We start from the raw sequence: 23,444 nt of genomic DNA on the forward strand, positions 1-23,444 counted from the left end.
TTTAAAAAAAGGCTAAAATAGCTGTATAGACAACAAAGAATTAAAATGACTGAGATAATCACTAATTATTTTTTTTTAACATTATTGTTAAAGACCATTTATAGGTCGTCATTGGAGCATGAGGGAACATCAGCAGCAGCGGGGATCAGGAGCGCACTGTTCACCACACTATCCACACCCCACCACTAGATGGCGACAAATAGAATTTTTCACGCCTTCATGAAATGTGATGGTGTATTTGATTATTCCGCACACCATCATTACACTGTAGTCTTGCATAACAATCATGACAGCTAAAGGGGTTTAAGGCGCACAGCAGGTAAGAAGAAACAATGCAGCTTTAATAGTTGGCATATAACTTGTGCGCCACTGAGACGTGCGTTATTGTTTGTCTTGGTAGCGAGCTAGCTAGTTAGCGAACGTTAGCTTTACTAGCAGCAGTTACATTGTAGGCCTATTGAACAGAGTGGCTGAGGAAGCTGGAGGCGCTAGCGCCGAAGCGGACTAACCCTGCTGACAAGTTTGGTGAAATGTGCAAACCAAAGTTGTGCTTTGTGCCACGTATGTCGTTTAATTTGAGATATAATTCATTGTCGAATGCTGCATGTGAGAAGACACGTCTATTGCTGTGAACATGCGGTGTCAACTGAAGATTACAGCCACAGGCACTGATCAATGTTTGCAGCGACCTGCTAGCTGCTACCTGCTAGCTAACTAGCCTCAAATAGGCCGTCGATGTCTGTCAAGTATATACAAGTAAAATAGAACTTCCGGTCGCAGCCTTCAAAGTAAAGTATTCAGCGATGCACGAGTTTTAGTGTTTCAGGGTTGTCGTTAATGCACATATACTGATATGGCTTGGCGGCATTGACGGGGTTGAATTATAGCTTCAAAAATTAAATGTATGCTACTGAGAGGGTGTCAAACTGACTGAAAAGTCAATTGAAATATTACCAACGAGCAGTTGGCGCGTAGGATTTTGAATTTGTATTGTTCTTATGATTTGGGCGAGCTTTAATTTTGAAGGCAGTGCGGCCTCTCTTCCTACGTCACTGCAGCAGTTTTGTTTTAAACGTGATGTAGTTCAACGTTAGCGGCTTTGACAAGCGCGGCTACCTAGCTGCTTAGCAAGAGACTTAACCCACTTAACCTAAGTGACACAGTGAGTGTGTTTACATATGGGGCTTAGTGGTTGTTGGTGTGTGTTTAAACCGTGACAGATACTTAAACTACCATACTGCCTCGTGGGTTAGTCTGTATTAGCTACAATACATGCCTCTTCCTAAACGGTCCACAAGTGCTAGGTTAGCTTGCGTTACCGTTTTAAGATCGAGTGATTGCTAGTTAACTAATTAGGTGTTGTTGAAGTGTAACGCTAAGTAAGTGCACCGCCAGTGTAATGTTGCAGTATAAAATGCATAGCTGGTTAAGTACTCTTTAGGTACTGGAAATATGCTGTTGTCGACGTAGACTGACATTTAGCCGTCTCTGAAAGAAATATGAAAATAATCGGCCTGGCTCATTAGTACGTTAACTTGTACAAAATAACTTCAAACATTATACGACCCAGGGTCATAAAAATCAGCACATAATTTCATTAAATTGTCATCTTTCCGAGCTGCTTCATAGAGCTTGCTATCACTTTACACTGTACAGTACATTTTGTAAGGTAAGATCACAGAAACAACAGCTGACCCAGTTAAAGTTGACACTGTACTATTTAGAAGAGACACTGTTTGAGCAACAGACGTGGAACTTAGAGGGACTACAAGTTTAAGATAGACCTATATGTACAACTAGTGATTAAGTGAATGAAACCCACTGGGAATATACATCAGATTTATGACAACAGACTCTGTTTCCCACTGTTAATAACAACATAATTGTGTGAACCGTTTCCCTTAGCTTTAAGAATAGGTTTTAGAATAAGTTACTTTTGTACATTAAATAAATAAGTAACCAACACAGTTTTGAGAAGAAGGCTGAATCATAGTTTGTGGGGAAATTGAAAGTTTAAGCTTTCAGTCCAAGCTATATTTTCGTATGTAATTTGGGTGATTTTATTGATGATGATGCACTTTACTATAGACATCTATGATTAGTTTATTGGTTGTAGTATAATCTTACCTATATGTGACCAGTAGTGCGGCTGTCTATACATCAAGGACTGCAGAAATGTAGACTTGGATTTTATGGTGTTATGCCTGATAATTTTGTAGTTTTGTGAGCTTTATTGTCTTCATATGTTTCGTATGTTTGACATTTAGCCTGCAAACATTGTCTCTATCTTTTTCTTTTTAAAGACTCAACTACTCTATGTAAGATGAACGCTGAGGACAAGTTGGAGGGTATGCTGCTGAAGTGCAGCAGTGGTGGAATAGATGGAGGTGGGAGAGGGCTGCCCAGCGGAGGAGGACTGGTGGTGATGACTCTGGGGGAACGATCATTGGTGAACCACCCTCTCCTGGCTGAGGATGATGACGATGAAGATGATGATGAAGACTTGACTGGGAGTTCACTGGTTACTCATGACCTGGTCCCCCCGGAGCAGCTGATGATGCAGGAGGAGATGACAAAAAATGGTGGAGGAGGAGAAGAGGAGGGAGGAGGCGAGGTGGGAGTGCATTTCCCCCTAAAACTCACCAATAAGTTGCCCTGCTTGCTTCATATGCCAGTGAGTTAAAGTAGTAGTAGGAGTACGTATTAATAAGATTGTTTATGTGGATGCTGTACCAACAGTCTCCATATGTCGTTATTTTCTTTACATGTCATTTCATGTCCTGTCTCATCATGGGCCATCAATTCCTTTAACACTGAAAATGTACTCAGGTATTGACAAATTAATGAAAACCACCCTTGGCCCAGTTAATAGTTGTAGACAGTCATGTACTGGCTTCGCACCAGTTTGCAAAACACTGTCAGCATAGTTTAAAGTAACAGATTGAAGACAGAGGAAGACATCAGCTGAAACTATTCTGCATTACAGAAGAATAAAGATACAGCAAATGTGGACTTCAAAATACTCCTTTTACTCCAAGTGTAAACATTGGAGATAACCTGAATCAATCAGTTTTATCAGGGTTAAAACATTATTCCGGTTTATAACAACTGCCTGTAAGAATGACCTAGTATCCAGCAGGTTATTTGCTGAAATCTTGTGGAGAGTGGCAATTTGATTTGAAGAAAGTCAGATGGGGCATCTGCAAATACTCTCAGGCCAGCTGCCAGATGTAATCTATCAGCATGTCCTAGGTTTTCTAGGACCAGAGGTTTCCCTCTGGTCTGTTATGTTTCCAGCAGGGGGTAATTCTTAGAGAATGCTTAAACCACATCAACTAGCTTCTTAAATTGTGGAGGAGCAGCTGCTAAATGGTGAGGTCCACTCACATGGGTTGATTATCCTCTACTTGCCCTATTGCACCTCCCTGACCTGGATAAAGTGCTGGATGAGTGGGTGGGCTTTAAAGTAGGTCATATGCTGTAATAAATATCTTGCTTATCTATGGTCCTACTTTCACAGTTGAGCATCAAGCAGGAACTGAAGCTGTCCGAGCCAGCAGCCCAGATAAAGAAGGACAAAAAAGCAGTTAAGGACCTGATGGTGTGTCCCAAGAAGAAGAAAAGGAAACAGCGCTCACCAGCAAAGGTGCAAGTCTGAACACTTTTTAAAGAAAGTTAATGTGGAATACCTGTCAGTTTTATCAAAGCAGAGACATGTTTGTGTGATTGAGAATGGAGTCAATTATTTTACAAGCCTGAAGAATTTCAATGGAGACAGCTTTAAGAATGAAACAAATACTAGTATCTTTCTTTGTCCCTATTGTAGATTCTCAGCATCAATGATGACGGATCACTGGGCATTCAAAATCCCAAGTGTCACATCTGTGTTCACTGTAATGCTGCATTCAGAACCAACTATCATCTGCAGAGGCACGTCTTCATTCACACTGGTATGAATCACTCAGTCATTTGTTATTATGTTGCGGATGGATTATTTTTCAATTATAATCATAATGAAGATGAGCAGTCCAGCTAAAGAGTAGCAATGCTAAATCAAATGGTGGCCTTAAGCATTGTGTACTTTGTTATGTATATACAGAGCTTTCTTTATATCTATGTATATTGTTCAAAATCCAGGTGAGAAGCCGTTTCAGTGCAGCCAGTGTGACATGCGCTTTATTCAGAAATATCTCCTACAGAGACATGAGAAGATCCATACTGGTGAGTGAAGAATGGAATCAGGATTCACTATGATTTTATTTATCATATTAGTCACAAATGAGTGATCTTGGGCTTTTCCTTTGTTTTGTCTCTGTTTAGGTGAAAAGCCTTTTCGCTGTGATGAGTGTGGGATGAGGTTCATTCAGAAGTATCACATGGAGAGACACAAGAGAACTCACAGTGGAGAGAAGCCCTATCAATGTGACTACTGTCACCAGGTATGCTGCTTTTGTTTGCTTGCGAATTCGTGTAGCTGGGAGCATCAAGACTATTGAACAAGGTTGATAAATCAGGTATTGAAAACAGCATAAAATGTGAAATGGTGATCATATTAGGGGTTCTTTGTGCAGGACATTTGACTAAGTATGCAATGAATAAAAATGCTGTAGTAAGGCTCAGTATTAGCTATAGTTAAACCAGTTTTTAAATTAGTGCAACAAAAAAGAAATGGTCAGTAATAAAATGAGACTGATGTCACCCAGGTTCAGTTTGCTGCAGCGTCACTACTGGGAGAATGAGCATGTCAAGTTTCACAAGACATCTGTGAAAATATTGTCATTGATAGATTCTTAAGAATTGAAAATGCAAAGTGTTTGCTTGAAATGTCTGTATTGTCTCAACTCAATGTTTTTTTTTTTACTACATTGTGTAAAAAAATGTGTTGTGTCCTCCATCCACAGTACTTCTCCAGAACAGACAGGGTTTTAAAGCACAGACGAATGTGTCACGAGAACAGAGAGAGAAAGACCAACAAGGCTGCTGGTAAAGTTGGACCTTTGCGTGAAACAGATTCCTTAGGCCTCCCTTTTCTTGCCAAAGAGTGTTCACTGCCCAAGAAAAAGCGCCAGAAGTGTGCAGACAAGAATTCAGGCGCATCCACCGCTGCCCAGACAGAAGGGCACACTGTCGCTGTTGTAGAAACGGAGGAGAAGGAGGAGCAGAAACAGAATAAAATTGATGGTCTACCTCTCTATGCCGTGTCCTCCAAAGTCAAACATGAGTTTGTCATTACTGACTACTCTGTGGAACTTCCTGAAGAAACACCTAGCCAACACCAAGAAGCAGAAGTGTCATCAGAGGAGACGACTCCTCCTAAGCTAGTCCTGAAGAAGGTCCCCAAGAGGGGTCTTAAACAGTCCAATGAACAAACTCCTCCCTGCCTGTCCACTTTGTCTTCCTTTGAGGAAAATAGTAAGGTCACCCAGTATGCCTTTGAAATCGTGGACAAGCAAAGCCTGTTGGAAGTAGAAAGCAACACTGAACTCGAATCAGTTGAAACTCTTCAAGGAGGACCAACAAAACCAGCAGCCAGCAGCACAAACTACGACGATGCCATGCAGTTCCTCAAGAAGAAACGTTACCTTCAGGCTGCAATGGCCAACAACAGTCGGGATTATGCCCTGAACACGAGCAGCATCTCTTCTCAGCCGCCTGTTACGCAAACTGTGGTGTCAACCGTCATTGACGAAACTGTCCCTGCCACCATTCTGGAGCCCCAGCCAATCAACACAGAGATTAAGTCAACTCATGACAAAAATGTGCTGCCAGATGAGGTTCTTCAGACGCTGTTGGACCACTACTCCAACAAAGCTAATGGGCAATCAGACATTTCTTTTAGCGTGGCTGACACAGAGGTGACATCAAGCATATCCATTAATTCTTCTGATGTTTCAGACAGCAGCCCTGTGGAGAGTCTCGGGGCCTCTAGCGCCCAGGCTCAACCAGCTACTGAGAAGGTCAGCCTCTTACAAGAATACTCCAAGTTTCTCCAACAAGCACTGGAGAGGACCAGCCAGAATGACAGCTACCTGACCAGCCAGAGCCTCAGCTTGGTCTCTGAAAACCCCACGTTAGCTGGACAGCCTCTGTTCTCCACAGAAAAACAGTTTCCTTCCCCCAGCAGGTTCAAATCAGGGATGAGCTCTCCGCTAAGGTCCACTTTAGAGAAACCTCACTTTGGATTGCTGGTTGGGGACTCCCAGCACTCGTTTTCATTTTCAGGTGATGACACCACCCCTCCCTCCGCAGTGTCCCCAGCTGAGGAGGACTTTCTGGAGCAGGTCTCACCCTCCAAAAAGACAGACACTTCACAGGGAATACTGCAAACTTTTCAAATAAGCTCCTTCGATCAGAACTTCAAATCTCATTTCCAGGCATCAAGATCTGGGTCATCTTCACAGTTTACTGTTGCCAACGGACAAGTAAGTCTCAGAGGACACAGCACAGACTTCTCAGAGTTCCCCTTAGTCAGAGTCACTGAGACCAGGTCTCAACTGAACTCCTCCCCTGATGTTTCATCCAGTGAAACATTTGGCTGAAGGGATGGGGGTCAGGATTCATTTCTGTTAATAATTTCAGCTGCACTTTATCTCCTGTTTCCTGTTTTGCCAAAATAAGTTCCATTGCAAGTGTGTGTGCTTTCTCAAAGCATTTTGTTAGAAAACATATTCATGTTCTGTTTTTTGTTAAGTTCAGCCTCACAGAAGGAAAGTACTGAAAATTGATAAATCATAATTAGCATTTCCCCTTTAAAAAATTGTAATTGTTCAAGGGAATATTTCTTGCTCCAGAATGTACATTAAGAGATTAGTGAAATATTCTCTCAAACCATTGCCATGGAGTTTATTTTGAATGTTTTTGTCAATCATTTTGCCTTGCTCAGAAGATGATCAAATCACTCTTGCTGCTTCATGCGATATTTCCACTTATTAAAATGTAGGCCCTAACTATGTACGCCTTTTTGCTCTTTCTGTAGCTACCTCCCCTTGCTGTTTATCTGGTTAAATGTAAGTTTGCCCTAGTGTCACTCTATCCCAGCTGTGTAACTCCCGTTAAATTGCTCACTGAAATGAAACCATGGTTAGCTAATAACTGATTCTTCACTATATGTTGAAGTCACTTTATTCTCACCTAAAATAGGTGTTTCTAGAAATGTGTAATGAATGCTACAGAAAAGATTTAACAGATGGTGTGTGTCTGATCAGGAATCTAGTTTGTGTGATTGGGCCTCATTTGGCTGCCAAAAAAAAGAAATTATAGTTCTCATTCATAAACTGTTTAACATTGTGTGAGTTAATGTACTCCCTTCCTGGCTGGATTTCTTGGCACTGATTTTATAAATGTGAGTCTAGCGCAATATAGGCTGTGTAATAAAAAGGCTGGGATATATCAGATATAAAACTCTTTCTACCCCTAAAAGACGTGGGTACCTAATAGCTGCACACATGTAATGAGTGCAGGATAATCCTTATTTTAAGTGAGTTGTAGTGAAATAACTTAACAGGATTGTGCTTAATGTTTGCACAACTTGCACATTCTTCACCACAAGGAATGTAGTACTTAACTCTCACAGTGGATGAATTGCATAATACCTTTACTTAAAAGGAAAATTTTTGTTAAATGCGATTTCTGACACTGACCATTTAGTGAAAACCCTGGTGTCAGATTTGCTTATATGAAATTACAGATGATCCTCTTTGCTTTAGTCACTCGTGATGATGTAGCTCTTGTAGCTGCAGTTTCATCATTGTTCCTCTTGGAGTATGTACAGGTTTTTTTTGGGGAACAAAACAAAACCATGTGATGAGAACCCTTTGTATTCATTGAAGGTCAAAGTTTTATTAAGGCTATATTATGAAATCTACAGTGCATGTGGAAATAAGGTGTTTGGTTTTCGAGTTTCTTTAGTTTTGCATCTGTGCCTTTGTTTTGTTTTTTTTTAATTCCAGCCTTCCTATACTCATTCCTTTATATGTATTTCTTTTTACTCAGCCAATGCTCTAAGGCTACTTGTTCAACTTGCACAATAACAACAAACACATAAGCTATCAACCTATTCAGTCTGTAATACATTGAGATATGGGAGCTTCATTTTATTTTGCCCATTTCATTTTACTATGTTAGAATTTAAGCAAGAAATACCACACAGTTTAATTCTCAACCTGTTATCTTTGGTTGGAAGGAAATTGCATTTTCAAGTACTGTGCTACACAATGTCTATATGAATATAGACTTATGCTTTAGATACTTGTAGTTTTGCTAATGATCACATATTTGCTACAATTCAGTCATAGCCACATCTGTCCAGGCTTTGTTGAAACAATGTGGATTTAAATGGTTGATTGAGGTCTCCTCTGTACTTTATCACACTGTTGACTGGTTTCCATGTGCACTAGTACGTGTATCGTCTTAGGTGCTCTTGAGTTGAACACTGCTCATCATCAAACTTAGCTTTGCTCCACTTAAGCTCCCTCTTGTTACATTTCTACTGACAATCAGGGACAGACAGCACCCACGTTAATCATCAAATACTTTATTTTTCCTCATTGAACATTCCCTGTAGAATGTATAGACAATATCCTGCTGTAAATACATTGTATATTTTTATGTTCTGAGAAGTACTGTTAGATCTTTGTGTCAATAGAGAGACAAGGCTTGTGCAAGAGACACTTTTTGTCAGTGGAAGGCACATTTATTAGTTTTCCAGCATTTATTAGATTCAACAACGAATCCTTTTCACTTGTTGAAAAGCTGTGGGTTTCTGAGGTTTCCATATATACAGTATATTGCCACTGTTATCAGAGGAAAATTGACACTTTTTACAGTTTTAATGCTGATTGGTTCAAGTGATTTTTTTTTTTTGTAAGTTAATGCAGTTGATTGTGCATTATGATGGGTTTTACTGTATACACCTGTAATGAAAAGCCCCCAGAAAATGTTAATTTGAGTTTAAAGTAATACTCCACTTGAAATCAGTCTTTTTTTGTATCGAGTATTTAACCTCAACAGCTGTGACAGCTTGAATTCATGTCAATTCAAACAGAGTTTGGGTGGAATATTACATAAAAAATACTGGCTCCGTGGTTGAAATGTTATTCTGTCAACCCATTTCATTGTGAGCAATTTTTAGAAGCACAGTGCAGATGAGTAATTCTGCTTTGGTAAATCGTATCCCATAAATTGTTCTTGGAAAGTTTTGAATTCAGTCACGCAATTTAAAATGCAAAACTGTTGACGGAGATTCATGAATTCTATGAGCAGTACTATGGTATTTTTTTCCATTTAATTAACTATTGTCAGTAACCTGGCCATAAGTGTCCTTGTATAAGCTAGAGAAAAAAAATGTTTGTTTTGTGTAAAAAGATCTGAATTATGAATTTTTTGATAAAAACTATTTTTGAAACATGTCATTTAAGGCACTGATATGGACAGTATATCATATGCAGTCACTATTGCTACCCTCATTTATCATTGTACAAGTCGTTTGTGTCAAGATGTTTCAAATACAGATGGGAAGCCTCTTCATGAGTGTGACTGACATTTTCATACTTTTAATGAACTTCACTGTGGGGGTTGATCTTAAGTTAGACTGTAAGGTTTATTTGCATGGTCTCTAACTTGTTGGGTCGAGTGAACTTGTTTTATGAATAATGTGCAGCTTTAATTGTGATCAATTAATTTCAGTCAAGTAACCCATATGATTAGATTTTTTGCAATATATTATGATTTGTAAACAATCAGATTAAATTGTTGTTTTGATTGTTGTGTCATGTCCTTATAAATAAAATAATTCACAGTATGTGACCTTGAATTGTTATTGACATGCAAAGGCCATTTATCTGTTGGTGCTGCTCACTGTGTGTTATCATTTACTGTATATTGTATTCATGCTGATGCAAAAATTGTCATGAAAATGTCTAGGTATGTTGAATGTTTTTTAACTTTCACAGTTTTTAAACAGCCCTCTGCAAAAATGAGGGAAAGTGTAGGACTGTAATGATTATTTTCATTATTCATTCATCTTTCTTTATTAGTCATTTAGTCATGGTTGGTGTTTTGGATTGAAAAAAATACTTAATTTAATCAAAAAAAGTCATTTATGTTTTGTAAATCTGCTAATGGGTTAATCAGCTAATTGTAAAAATAGCACAAGAAAACTTTTCTTAGTTTGCTGTAAAATTCTCCAAGTGTCCACCGCTACCAAGCCCCTATCACTATCAAAGTTTGTATAGAAATTAAAAAATAACTCCACAAATGTACTCTCAGGTTTTGTCATCGAGTCACTTTCTCTATCACTTTATGTAGTGAAGTGTTAAGTATTGTTGACTGGCAGAAATGAGACACAATCATCCTTTTGCGGGCCTATAAATATCCTCATAGTCCAACACATCTCCTTTTCCCATAGCTTGTTCTAGGAAAGAATTTCACAAATAAAAAGATAAGGATGTTGAGTGGTGCTTGCATTTTTCAGCTTTAATCATTAGTCAACCTACAGGGCTTGCCAAGACTAACACAGGATCCTTGTGCAAAGCAGCAACACACCCTGGAAGGTAACCAAACATCTATCTACGGCTGGCTGCTGACGTTTTCACTAAACACGTTGTTAACAGCAGCAGGGGCTCGGAGCTCCACACATACTGGCTGGATTCATCACCAAAGCACAATGGAATAATGAACTTATTTGTCATATTTATAGTTGACAACTGTTTGTGTTTGTTTTTGTTTTTATCAGCATGGACTGACACGGGCCTCTGTGAAAGGTAAGGCTGAAGTGTAAAAGTTTGGACTGTTGCAGACAACGTCACGCGAAGACATTATTCAAAAATCTGTCAATTTAAGCAGTAGCCTTGGTTAATTATAGTCAAAAGCGTAAGAATACACAAGTGCTTGTCCTCAAATTGCTACACGACTGATAAACATTTGAACTCACTCTCCTGGCGCACTTGTTTGCTTAATTAATTCATCAAACTATATATTTAAAATCAATTTTCTTTAAGTTACCGTATTGCGTATAGTCGAGTTTAAAAGTTGCTTAGAGAAAATTAGAGAATGAAAGGCAGCATATTTCACTGTTGCCACTAGGAAACCTTAACTTGACACGTTTGACAGTGAGGTTTGGCTTCGACTGTGTCTAGAGCCTAATCTGCTCAGTTGTGTGACCCTCGGTGAGGACACCTCCATTTGCACCATAAAGATACGACTGCTTGGCTTAGTACGGGGGCTAATTGTTACAAACATACATTTACAAAAGACAAAGCTGTTGGTTTTTGGCTAAAAAGTGAGATAAAACCTGTTGTAAAACTTTATGTACCGATATTCGATGCTAATGGCGCCTTTTATTATATTACAGGACTGATATATTATTTTAACTGTTAGTAAAATACCATTCACTCATCCATGACATCTGTTTAGCTGCAGTGTCAGGAGCACGCCCTGCTGTGTCCGGGTGTCCTCACCGGGATAGGCGGGACCATTATGTAGCTTACTGTCACATTCAAAACAAACTTAGCCAACTTCCTCAACAGGGGAAAACTAATGTTGTAACTTATTAATGAATTCAGGCCCTTGGTGGATTTTTGTTTCTCATGTTGTCATTTAACATATTATTAACAAACAGGGCCACCTGAAGGGGAGACACCTGCTTTACACCTGTAGGTTGCAATGGATACCCTGCCATTTGGTTGGACTGTGCACACACAGGAGGGAGATGGGGTAGGACTGGTGAAGGGGCAAGCTGCTGACACTGACAATGACACAGACACACATGTCCATGATCTGTTTCATGAAGATGCACAGGTAAGATGTGTGCCCTGATGGTTCAAATAGTTCCCACATTCATGGTGATGGAGGTTAGAATATGACATAGTGATATGATTTAATGCTTTTAAAATGACACATCTTTAAGTCCTCCAGTGCTGTAACAGTGGTGTTTCTGTGTTCAGGGTTTCCAGCAGTCTAGCCAACCGTGGTGGAGGATCAAACTGTTTGTGTGGGAGCCAGTGCTATTCGGCACCTGGGATGGAGTTTTCACCACTTGCATGATCAACATTTTCGGTGTGGTTTTATTCCTGCGTACCGGCTACCTGGTGGTGAGTTCACACTGCATCTACAGCCATACCCAGTCAGAGAAACTGCAGACCTTCATTATATTAGAAAAAGGCCAAAGATATAAGAGACAAAACAACTAACCAGAAAGATTTGAATTAAACTTAATGAAAACTGTGGTGTCTTAAAACAAAACAAATGACGAAAGCTAATAATGAAGCAATTCTCAGTTGGATTTTTTTTCCTGACTTGGACAGCAGAGGATTAAGGTTCAACATTTGCACCAATAACTAAAATAAGGAAAGTAACAAAAAACGAAATAATTTATCTATAAACAATTCTATAAACATATAAAGTACATTTAAATACCCTGGCACCCACAATTTTCAGATGTCCTGTTGTATCTTGTAAAATGAATGATGCATTCAAGCACTGTTGAAAAAACTGCTTGATTGTTCCAACAATAAAGAATGGATTACTTAATATCAGATCCTCCCACCAGTGCATTGCCCATCCTCTCACCACTACAACAATCTCTCACTGTTGAAAGCATAGTGCAGACTGGGAGCTGAGTCTACATGGTCCACATACTAATGAGAACAGAGTCGACTTATTGATGATATTGGCTGGAGTGATGACGCACTGTGCGCCATTTGCAGACTGGTGCTTCATAAATGCTGTGTGTAAACATCCATTTATGGCTCATTAAATGAGTAGGCCGGTGGTTGAATGGGAAAGGACTGCATGTTTTGCATATGTTCACCTGTACATTTTATAGTATCTAGCCTCATGTTTGGTAATAGTGTGTGCTTTTTCACATCTTTGTTCAGCTTTGCTGAAGCTTTAGATTTTTATTTGCAGCTGCAGTCATCATTAAGTGCGTGTCACCCCATGACTCCAACCCAAACACTGTAATGTGCATGTGTCATCACAGGAAAAAAGCAACAAAGACTCTGTTCTTAAAAGCTACATCCGTTTGGGTTTAGCTTGATGAACAAAATATAGTTTAAGTGTCAGATGGGGTTTCTTATCCAGAGTGAGATGCATCTTATCATAAATTATTTGAAAGATTGTAGCTCAGTGAACATGTTTTGCCTGTGTTGAAGTTTTTCCTCTTTTTTCTTCTTTTTTTGGCACTTTATGGTTTTTTGCAGATAGGTAACAGTGGAGATCTAACAGGAAATGAGGAGAAGTAGAAAAGGCCAATTACATTCATCAAAGGTCCTTAGACATCAAACTGGGGACTTTGCGGTTCATGGTTGCCACCTTAATCCCCTGGGCCACCAGAAATACCTCTTAGTTTTCATTAACATCAAGGCTACAATCAAAGTGAAAATTACAGTTGGGCAGTTCATTTTTGGCTATATCACGTTAAAGCAGCAAATAGAAGTAGAATGAAGTAAAAAAAAAAAAAAAAACATTTTCTATTTTTATCCCAGTGAACATTGCAAGTTTTAAATATTTTGCAGATGACAGTTGCAACACACAAGTATATGAGGTACAAATTTTGAATTATGAATTAAATATGAATTGTATGAATTAAAATATCACCGTTGATTGTGCAGACTAACAGCAGTATAACATATAAGACAAAGAAAGAAGAATTAGCAGACATAAAAATGAAAAATGTGAAGCTGTAGCTACATATATCTAATTGAATTGCTCCAGATGTACATACAGTATGTGCATCAGTGACTGTATTTGGTCATTTTGTTTCCTGACATCATCCAGGGCAACACAGGTGTGCTGCTTGGGATGCTCCTGGTCTCCTTGGTCGTGCTGGTTGCTTTGGTGACGGTGATGTCAGGGATCGGAGTGTGTGAGCACTGTGGTGTCGGGAGTGGAGGAATCTACTCCATGATCTCCACCGTCCTGGGAGGCAGGGTCGGGGGCACAATGGGCCTGCTTTATGTGTTTGGACAGGTGAGTTTTTTTTTAAGGCTGATATTAATATTTTTAGTTTGAAGCTTTTGGTTTTTGTAATGCAACTAATTGGTCTGTGACAGATCCACATTTTCATTAGTATCTTCCTATGTTATCCCCTGATTCATGATGCCTTCGACCCTGCAGTGCGTGGCTGGAGCCATGTATATCACGGGTTTCTCTGAGTCGGTGGCGGGGCTGCTGGGTCTACAGACTCAGTGGGCAGTGCGTGGCATGTCGGCGGCGGTGCTGCTGGCTCTGCTTGGAATCAACCTGGCTGGTGTGAAGTGGATTGTCCGACTTCAGCTGCTACTGCTGGCTGTCCTGGCCATCTCCACACTGGACTTTGTCATTGGCACTTTCACGCACCTTGACCCAGGTAGGGCTTGGGTCTAGAATATTGACAAAAAGGGTGATGGGAGAAAGTAACTGGGGTCGTGGGAAGAGTTCAATCAGTACTGCTGTATTTGGCCACGATTCAGTGTCTGCCAATAGTTTTTATGGATATTTTCCAGCCAAAATAAACCTCAAATTATTCAGTGGTAGAATATTAATGTTAAAGCTTCTGAAAACAAGTGACCACGCCTTAAACATCTACTGGGTGATTAGCCAAACCATCAAGAATACCATTAAAATAAAAATAAAAACCCAACACCAGATACTGTATCAGAGAAAAGAAAGAACTCTAGTTAAGTCGGTTAGCAAGTATAATCCTGTTTAAGTATGTAGCAATTCTCCAAATACACTGAATTGAATGTGTCGGAGGAATCTGCAATCTCAAGGTTATTATCTATCTTGAGCTAATTAAACTAGACTAACTTTTACCGCAAGCGTGATCACTCAATCATGATTAGACCAAAATAGACATGTGACACATGATCTTGGAAGATAATAAAATATACAACTTGCTTGAACTTAAAATATAATAATAATGTTGTGATTCACCTGTGTTGAAGTGTTAAATGTGAAATGAAGAATTAGTTTTGTTACATTGTTAACAACAGGCTGCATCTGCAGTGAGCTGGGAAGGGGTGGGTGTTGCGGTTCTGTCTTCCAATATCTCGTCACAAGATTCTAGACGTTTGTAAAGCTGCTTCAATCTTGGTTTCAGCATTGGTCTAACCTTAATTTTTTTTATAACACAATAAATAATGAACTGTGTGTGTGTGTGTGTGTGTGTGTGTGTGTGTGTGTGTGAATGAGCTTTAGGTGAATAGTTGCAGGTCAAGGGCAAATGTGGAGTTGGAAAAGTTGAGATTTCAGCCTGTGTTTGAAAGTTGGCAAAGTTCTCCATTTCTGACTGTGGAGGTAACGTCTTTCTACCATGGTGTAGTCAGGATGGAGAGGGGAGAGTGAACCCGGGTGAAAAACTGTGGAAAAAAAGTTGAACAGACCTTTGTCACAACCTACATTTTGACTTGTCAAACACAGGTGGAACTAATAAGTTCATTTCTGCACAGCATTGCAGCAACTGCAGGAATGCAGCCCTCGTTAATGTCATTAGTTCCACCTGTGCTTTTCCTGCTTCCACAGCCCAATAGCTTAGGAAATGGTTACAGAACACAAGTACTATGATGCTAGCAAGGCTATGAACAGGTTAGCAGGGTTTATTCAGAAAGTAAAAAGAGATGAATAGCACAAGATGGACAGAGTTTTGAGAGGGATGAAAAGAAAAGCACTAAACATGTAAGTAAAAATGCAAAATATGAAAACAGTATATGTTGCTCTTGTTAAGGTAGCAAAAGAGGCTTGTTTTAGTGTGCATGAACTTTGGACAAAGTTAAACTTACATTTTTCAAATTTTGACACTAGTAACTAATGAGATAGAAAAAAATGGTTTCTTTTTTTTTTTTTTACTTCTACTTCCATTAGCTGCTTTAAATGAGAAAATGTGAAGAGAAACATTTTATTTTTTGTTTCCACAGTATTGTTAGCAATTGATTAAAATGTGATAAATGTATGCATCCTGCAGGGGGTCTGAAATTCTTGCAGCTTCTAAAGGGCAGCATGATAGAAGAAGCAAGTTTCAGAACCACAGAACTACAGTGTTTACTAGAACTGTGACTGTCTGTAACCTGTGGAGTCCAGTAGGTGTAGCTGTAGTATCACTTATTTTAGTCAGTCTCAGTCTTGCATTCTACTAGATCTCTGCAGTATACATCTTCATGAGACTGTCTGTGTAACAACTTTTTTTTTTTTTTTTTGCTTCATATTCAACCCATTTTGTCATGTGTGTTAGCCTGTAAACCTGCTTTGTCTCCAGTGAGAATTTTCTTTCCCCTTACTGAATGGAAACTTGGGTAAAGTGCTGTCTTTTCTGCTGTTGTGGCTTAAGCCAAGTCTGAGACTGGAGGTGTGTTTGAGATTTTTTTTCTCTTTTTTTCGTTGTGAGGAAATGTTGCCTTTTTTTGAGTTGCTCGTATTCTTTTGCTGGCTTTCAGGAAGTCCTTCCCCACATTTCCTGTTCTCACTGATTATCAACGTCCTGTCCAAGTGTTCCAGAAGTGAAGCCAGCCTTTTTGTGAATAACACATTTCAAACACAAGAACATTCACTGTACTTTAAATAATACTAATAACAGATATAACATGTAGTGTACACACAATAAAACATACATAAGGGTTTCAGGCTACCTGTCCTATGTTGGACAGTGGTTCATTTTTTCCAAGATTTAGCTTTACTACTTCAGGTATCCTGTGCCACAAAAACCAGGCTCTCATCCCATAACTCTAACCTGGACTGCTCCACCCCTCCCAGCCTCCAGCCCTCTTTATAGAACTATGGGAGAACCACACGTAATGGCTTCCCCAGGTTTTTCTAATTAAGAGCTGCTGTGTGTTTTGTGGTGACCTCATGGTTGGCAGTGGACCAGCAGGTCCCCTAGCAAGCTGAAACAGCTCAGATTAGCCTGAACGTTCACTGTATGCCGAAGCACATCCTAAAGGAAAAAGTGCCACTGCCAAAATGATGTGGTCATCGTTTGATAACATGTCCCCTGTGTACAAAGAGATCACCATGTGAGGTTTTGGACACCATTGTACATCATGACCATAGCCAAAGCCTGTCTTGTCTGCCAAGCAATATATCAGAACTTAATGATATGTTGTCTTGTCAGTAGGCTTGGTAAACATTGAATATTGGCATTTTAATACAAAACTGGACATCTGCTGGTTAATATTTTGCACTTCTCTCACAATCTGAAAGGATCAAATTTAGAGGTGAAGCTGAATGATGAGTCAGTCAGCTGAAAATGAATTGGAAAATATAAACTATTTATTGTTTAGTATTTTTATGTATCATTAGTTGTAGCCCTAATCTAATTATGTATTTATTGCAATGCTAAACATGCAGACTTTTGTTTTATATTGTCATTTTTATTGCGTCATCATCCTAGGTTTCAGTGGTTAGATGCAGTTTGTTACTTTTGAATCCCAACAATAGAAATATTTAAAGGAGAAAATACTAAGGGCACGGTAAAAATGAAACCGTAAAGAGTATTTTAGATTTGGATTAAATTCTTTAACGTATCAACAGGTTAATTTCAAAACTGCTGATATTTATATTGGTCTCATTTTTCTTTTATCATTATCACAATTGTAGTAGTGACATCCACCAACCTTATTCCCTTGAAATACCTTCTAGACCACTATCTTAATGTCTACCCCTGTCGCGATGCTATTACCGGTAATTAAAACAGACACCCACTTGCAAATCAGTAGTTTAATCATAAGTAGAAAGATTTAAGGGTTGTTGTTGTTGTTGTTGTTATTATTATATAGGTAGATGAACTCTCACATGTAGACTGACCTGGCTTCCTCATTTCCCAGCCACGAGGGTCTGTTAAGTGTCTTATCATGATAAGTTCTTCCTGCAGAACTGGGACAGGTGGAGTTTGAATTGAAAAACGACATGGCTACAACATGTAAAACAGCTCGGAATAGTGCTTTATCATCCCCAATGGGGATAAGGAGGGGATTTCACTTGCCATTTTGACTGTTGTAAATTATTCAGTCTGGTCAGTAACACTGCCAGTGAATTGTCTCTGCAACCAAACCATCAACTACAAACACTTTTTTGATAGCGGTTCTTAGATGAAATACAATCTGACATGCACTACCCTGTCCCCTTAGTTGAAGCCTATTCCCCACAGAACAGGAAGCCATAATGTGTTCCTTGGGTCTAGGGTTAAGGGTGTTAACCAGCCTCACCCACATTTTTGGAAAATGACAAAGGGAGAAAGCCGGAAGTGAGATCTGAGGCCTGCTGCTACTCCAGAGACCGCCACATTTCTCCCTGTGATCCTACCATAATATATAGTTCTCAGTCATCCCAGTGGGACATGCCCCACCTCTGTAACGTCACAGCAGGCCCTGTCCTACATGCACAGTGGCTTATACTGGTCAGTGTGGGAGAAGAAGAGGTCAGTGAGACACAGAGGAGCCTCAGATGCTCATGTAATCTGACTACACATTCCAGTCTGTATTGGAGGAATGCTGGGCTCAGAAAAGAGACCCTCTCTGGCTACACATTTCGACTACAGTATACATACTGAAATGTGGATGCTCTCACCACAGCCTTGTCTCTAGATAGGCCTATAGAGAAGAGATTTTTTTGCAGACTAGTTTAAGGTCCTCCCACACCACATTACACTATATATATATATATATATACATATGTGTGTGTGTGTGTGTATATATATATATATATATATGCCAGCACACAGGTGTTTTCAGCAAAATGCTAGCGGCATCCTAACATGCTCGCATTGACAATGCTAACATGCCGATGTTTAGCAGCTATAATGTTTACCATATTCATTTTAGTTTAGCATGCTTACATTAGCTAATTAGCTGTAGACACAAAGTACAGCTGAAGCTCATGGGAATGCCAGTTGTGCAGGTATTTCATGATGAACCACAGTATTGGACAAATTGAAGTTTTGACCTGATGATGGCGCTTGTTGAAGGGAGGGTTATGGGGGTACAACTCATCCTTTGTGTCATCCACTTCATCCTTGATTCCTGAGGTCTTTGTGTAAATTATAATAAATCTGCCAAAAAGTCTGCTGTGTGCAATATACTTTGAGGCAACAGCTTTTTATTTTCTTCTTGGGGCCCTCAAATCGTTAGCCAGGTCGTTCCCCATATAGGAGCTAGGGAGTGGGAGTGCAAGTTTGCACTGAAAATGGAGAACTTTCCACTTGAAAGATGTATTTGTTTGCAGTTTTGTCCACAGCTCTGGAGCTCAAATGCAGAAACATTGACGGTAAACACTGAATTTGTGTTCATAGAAACAGTTTTCATTATAAATATGTGAACGCCCTCAACCTAATACTCTGAGAATTAGGCATGGTGGGATGTTGGAGTATGATGTTGTAATATGGGTGGGGAGCCCATGGTGCAGACATGGACACTGACTGTCCTGGATTTGTTAGATTCTGGTTGTTTGGACAGAGGGCAGTCTCACTGGGTCACAGAGTGAACAAGAGTTTGGGCTCCTTGTCCTATTTGATGTCATGTTTTACAGCCTCCTTAAATTCCTATTTTGGAGAATATGTGCACTTGGAATAACTAGTATATCCAGCCCTTTTTGGTTTTGGCTTTTGTCTAAAACAAAAGAAAAAATGAGCATGCTCCCTCTCTCTTTTCTCTCACTCTCTGTCTCCCTCTCTCGCTCACTCTCATTCTTTCTCTCAAACTTGGAAGCTGCTGAGCTTCTGAAAGGGGTGGTGACTTCCTTTTGGATAAACATGTCATTAATCTGACAGAACACATTCTTTCCCATCGCAAGATAACCAAGGGGGAAATGTCCGGTGTTGTAACATAGGCGGGCCCTTCAGGCTGAATGGTTTAAATGGCCACCATCAAAGTAGGACAATCTCCCCCTCACACATTCAACAAACTGACCTAGACTCAACAAACCTGTCTTGTCTTTAGACTGCATATTTTTAAAGTGCATTGATACCTACTGTTGTCATGTATTTGATTTTATACAATTTGTATTTGAGATACACACACACACACACACACACACACACACACACAGTATATATGTGACAATCTCAAATTCTCAACATGAGGTCCCACAGGAACATTTGTGTGTATTTAACAACTTGTTGGTCTTTGTTTGGTGTTTATATTGTTGACAATGGAAGAGCTAAATTAAATTTTCCCCTTGAGTTGTTGGGGAGTATAATAATTTAAAATGACAATATTGTTTCAGCCACAAGCATCTTTTAGTGATGTACTAATTAAGAGTTTGTTTCAGGGGGAAAAGTAAGAAGTCTCTAACGATGTAGATATAATGAATATTTTTCAAACCTATAGTACATATATTGTTTTAAACCAGTGTCTGGTACTACAGGTCTTTCTTAGGAAAATACCCCAGTGCAGAAATGATGCATTTACATTTCCAGTTAGCCTAAACTTCTATAGGACATGCAGTACAAAACATACCATCAGTAATAAGCATCTAGGACTATAGATGATGACTAAATACAAAGATGAAAAAACCACAGCAATAAGCACTTGAAGCTGATTGCATTACGTCAATAGGGAGAAAGGTTGATATGTTGTCATCGACTGTATGACAGAATGTAGAAGAGTTGTAATTCATTTCATAGCAGATGCATTGTACATAACATGTAAACTCCATCTTTGTATGAAGGATTCGTTTTCATCAAAAGCTCCAGAACCACTACTAGATGGACCCTGTAGTGAGATTGTTTTTTTCAAATACAGTGAACTGTTTCTAAATATTAGCAATATTATTATTAAGTATATTCATGTCGGCAGTTGGCAGGTTTATACTTACCTTGTACTGATAATCCTGGCATAAAGTTCAATCTGTTTTGCTTTGTGTGACACTGCCTCCTCTTTCAGAGCATGGCTTCATTGGTTATTCAGCCGAGCTGCTCAGCAGCAACTCGAAACCAGATTACAGCTCAGGAGAAAACTTCTTCACAGTATTTGGGGTCTTCTTCCCTGCTGCTACAGGTAAGTAGCACCCCCACCATGAAAAATACTTATAAGATTCTCAGAATAGCACACAGCTGCATATGAAGTGCAAAATATATTTTGCATTGTACAGTATGTTGTGTACATTTTTGTGGTGTGTGTGTGTGTGTAGGGGTAATGGCAGGCTTCAACATGAGCTCAGATCTTCAGCGGCCTGAACACAACATCCCTGTGGGAACACTGGCAGCTGTCTTCACCTCGTATGATAACAGCCCAAACACACCCCCAACACACAGATACACAACTAATATTGTAAAATACAAAAACAACACAATGAAACACTACACAATAAAGTGCTAAGACTAAAGAAAATAACTACGGTGAAGGTGTACAGACTGACCTAGATAGAGTGAAAGTAGTAACACAGTATAAAATGAATACTTGAAAGGCTGCCTTATGATCTTACTATTATCTCAGATTTTTTTTGTCTATTTAACTATACATCATTGTACAAGGACAGATTTCAAATATAACGCCCTGGAGTTTCTCCCTCAAGTTCTGATTCATCCAAAAAGGTACTTTCCAAATGTTTACATTTCCTTTTTGTCATGCTCTCAGATCACTTAGTGGTAGCTTATTAAAAGGGAAAACTTTTCCATTTCCACTGGAGAGAACAAACAAATCTACATTCCCAGCATGGCTCTATTTGTCTCGTTGAGTTGTGATGACACAATTTTCCTATTAATAGTGAAAAGGAGCAGTTGTTAATAATTCTGCATGGCATACTTTTGGTGACCCACAGGTGGTTCCTGTATCTGGTCTTTGTCTTCCTACTGGGGGCCATCTGCACCAGAGAAGCTCTGCGCTATGACTTCTTGATAGCAGAAAAGGTAAACTGTTCTTTTTTTCCATCTCACCCTGCAAGGGTGAGAAGGGGTGAGGGGATTCCCCACGCTGGCTCACTTTGTATATGTGGTGTGGTTAGTCCAGATTCTGACTGTATGTACTTTTTAAATGGTTGAGATGTAGGACCTTTAGCATTTTTTTTCCAAGTTCCTGTAGGCCTACATGAAAAACATTTCTCACATATCTGTATTGTTTTTAATAAGTGTGCAAGAGTATTTGTTTTAGTTCTTACCTAGGTAGCAGTCAAAATAGTAAAGTACGTACTTAATAGAAAGTAAAATAATAATGAAAGAGGACAAACACTTAAAATAAAGTGCCTACTGACTTAAGTGCATACACATTGAAGCATTAATCAACAGTCTCAGCCTGATTCACAGCAGTGTATAATGTATTCAGATTTGTCGCATGAATTTGATGACTTTCACCTACTTCTATCCTGTCTCTTGATTTATTACTCATTGGCTAGCTTGTTGCGGTGATTTGTGGAGAGCTTTCAGTAATTTATTAACATGCAAAGTGTGTGAGCAACACTCCATAAGCACCAAATTCTCAATAGTCTAGCCAGTTTATCATTCTATTTTATTATCGAGTTTGAATATGACTTTAATGTTGTGAAGTTTGATACTTGAGTCAAAGAATTCAAAAGAATATGTGATCTATGAATTCTCAGCAGCAACTGAGCATGTGTCAGGCTCCATATGGACAGCTGATGTGAGGACGGCTGGGATTGACGTACACTAGAGCTAAAGTTAGGGATACGTACCATTACACAAACTAATTTTGGGGAAATAAAGTGAGTAAGTGATTGAACTGTGGTGAACAGCTGATCAATGAGATTTCCGATTAAAACATTAAATTTTTGCTTTAACCAATCGCTGAATCACTTTAAAGTCTTTGACTTCTCCATCAGTGGTTAGTTCTCATTGTTTTCATAAGGAGCTGGCTGCAGCGGAACTGAACTGGGTGTAGCTGTTGTGAGCGCTCAACCCCACCCTATCCTCTTCCACCCTCTGTTTGTTTTCCTTCTTCCTCCAGGTCTCCTTGGTGGGTTTCCTCTTTCTGCTGGGCCTCTACATCTCCTCTCTGGCTTCCTGCATGGGTGGCCTGTACGGAGCACCCAGGATCCTCCAGTGCATCGCCCAAGAGAGGGTCATCCCTGCTCTGGCCTTTCTGGGAAGAGGGGTGGGTAGATGGATGGATGGTTGGATGGAGCCATGAGGGCATACATTGACATGCTGAAAAATATTAGCTAGAGCCACTATGATGTAAATGCAGTGTGTGTCTCTATGCAACAGTGACACACAGGAATTATTTGCTTTGTCTTTATCTGTTAACGTATGAGGTGATAAACCATAACTGTCAAATGATTTATTTCCTTGCTTTAAAGAGGAGCCAGTAACTGATAACAGACATTCATGAGCTAAAATAAATCTCATTATTCATTCTACCTTCAAATTATATTTAGGCCTAAAAAGGGCACCTATGGATTTATTATATTAAAAAATATATATATATATATATATATATATATATATATAGGGGGGGTTGTGACTGGACTCAATAGGAAGCAGTGACAAGACTGCCTAAATATAGTGTGTGGACTCTGTTCCATAG

General features: G+C 39.4%; 2 protein-coding genes across 5 annotated transcripts in view; both read left to right on the plus strand.

Moving 5' to 3' along the window:
• Positions 1 to 215: 215 nt before the first annotated feature.
• znf148 (zinc finger protein 148) lies at positions 216 to 9,855 on the plus strand. 4 transcript variants are annotated; one of them, XM_023416676.2, is made up of 7 exons: positions 216 to 319; positions 2,304 to 2,674; positions 3,521 to 3,646; positions 3,827 to 3,950; positions 4,138 to 4,221; positions 4,321 to 4,439; positions 4,902 to 9,855. In XM_023416676.2, exons 2-7 carry the CDS (start codon positions 2,324 to 2,326, stop codon positions 6,537 to 6,539), a joined length of 2,442 nt encoding a protein of 813 aa, XP_023272444.1. In that variant the 5' UTR covers positions 216 to 319; positions 2,304 to 2,323; the 3' UTR covers positions 6,540 to 9,855. The 4 variants fall into 4 exon arrangements, with proteins under 4 accessions (XP_023272444.1, XP_087032863.1, XP_023272445.1 ...); XM_087176737.1 differs by having other exon boundaries at positions 2,304 to 2,614; XM_023416677.2 differs by lacking the exon at positions 216 to 319 and adding an exon at positions 1,043 to 1,162.
• A 693-nt stretch (positions 9,856 to 10,548) lies between these two features.
• slc12a8 (solute carrier family 12 member 8) overlaps positions 10,549 to 23,444 on the plus strand; it is a 17,328-nt gene continuing 4,432 nt past the window's right edge. The window contains exons 1-9 of the mRNA XM_023416638.2: positions 10,549 to 10,760; positions 11,618 to 11,796; positions 11,943 to 12,089; positions 13,777 to 13,968; positions 14,116 to 14,347; positions 20,850 to 20,963; positions 21,097 to 21,184; positions 21,727 to 21,814; positions 22,866 to 23,012. Of these exons, the coding sequence (XP_023272406.1) occupies positions 11,662 to 11,796; positions 11,943 to 12,089; positions 13,777 to 13,968; positions 14,116 to 14,347; positions 20,850 to 20,963; positions 21,097 to 21,184; positions 21,727 to 21,814; positions 22,866 to 23,012 (1,143 nt within the window). The 5' untranslated portion in view covers positions 10,549 to 10,760; positions 11,618 to 11,661. The remainder of the gene's footprint in view (positions 10,761 to 11,617; positions 11,797 to 11,942; positions 12,090 to 13,776; positions 13,969 to 14,115; positions 14,348 to 20,849; positions 20,964 to 21,096; positions 21,185 to 21,726; positions 21,815 to 22,865; positions 23,013 to 23,444) is intronic.

This window comes from Seriola lalandi, unplaced genomic scaffold, assembly GCF_002814215.2.
Source record: "Seriola lalandi dorsalis isolate HSWRI2012SDOR001 ecotype SW California unplaced genomic scaffold, Sedor1 jcf7180002054568, whole genome shotgun sequence".
NCBI classification, from domain to species: Eukaryota; Metazoa; Chordata; class Actinopteri; order Carangiformes; family Carangidae; genus Seriola; species Seriola lalandi.

Coding starts and splice junctions, on each gene's coding strand:
- znf148 (XM_023416676.2), top strand. CDS start 2,324: ATGAACGCTGAGGACAAGTTGGAGGGTATGCTGCTGAAGTGCAGCAGT. Junction 2,675..3,520: donor CCTGCTTGCTTCATATGCCA/GTGAGTTAAAGT, acceptor CTACTTTCACAG/TTGAGCATCAAGCAGGAACT. Junction 4,222..4,320: donor ACATGAGAAGATCCATACTG/GTGAGTGAAGAA, acceptor GTCTCTGTTTAG/GTGAAAAGCCTTTTCGCTGT.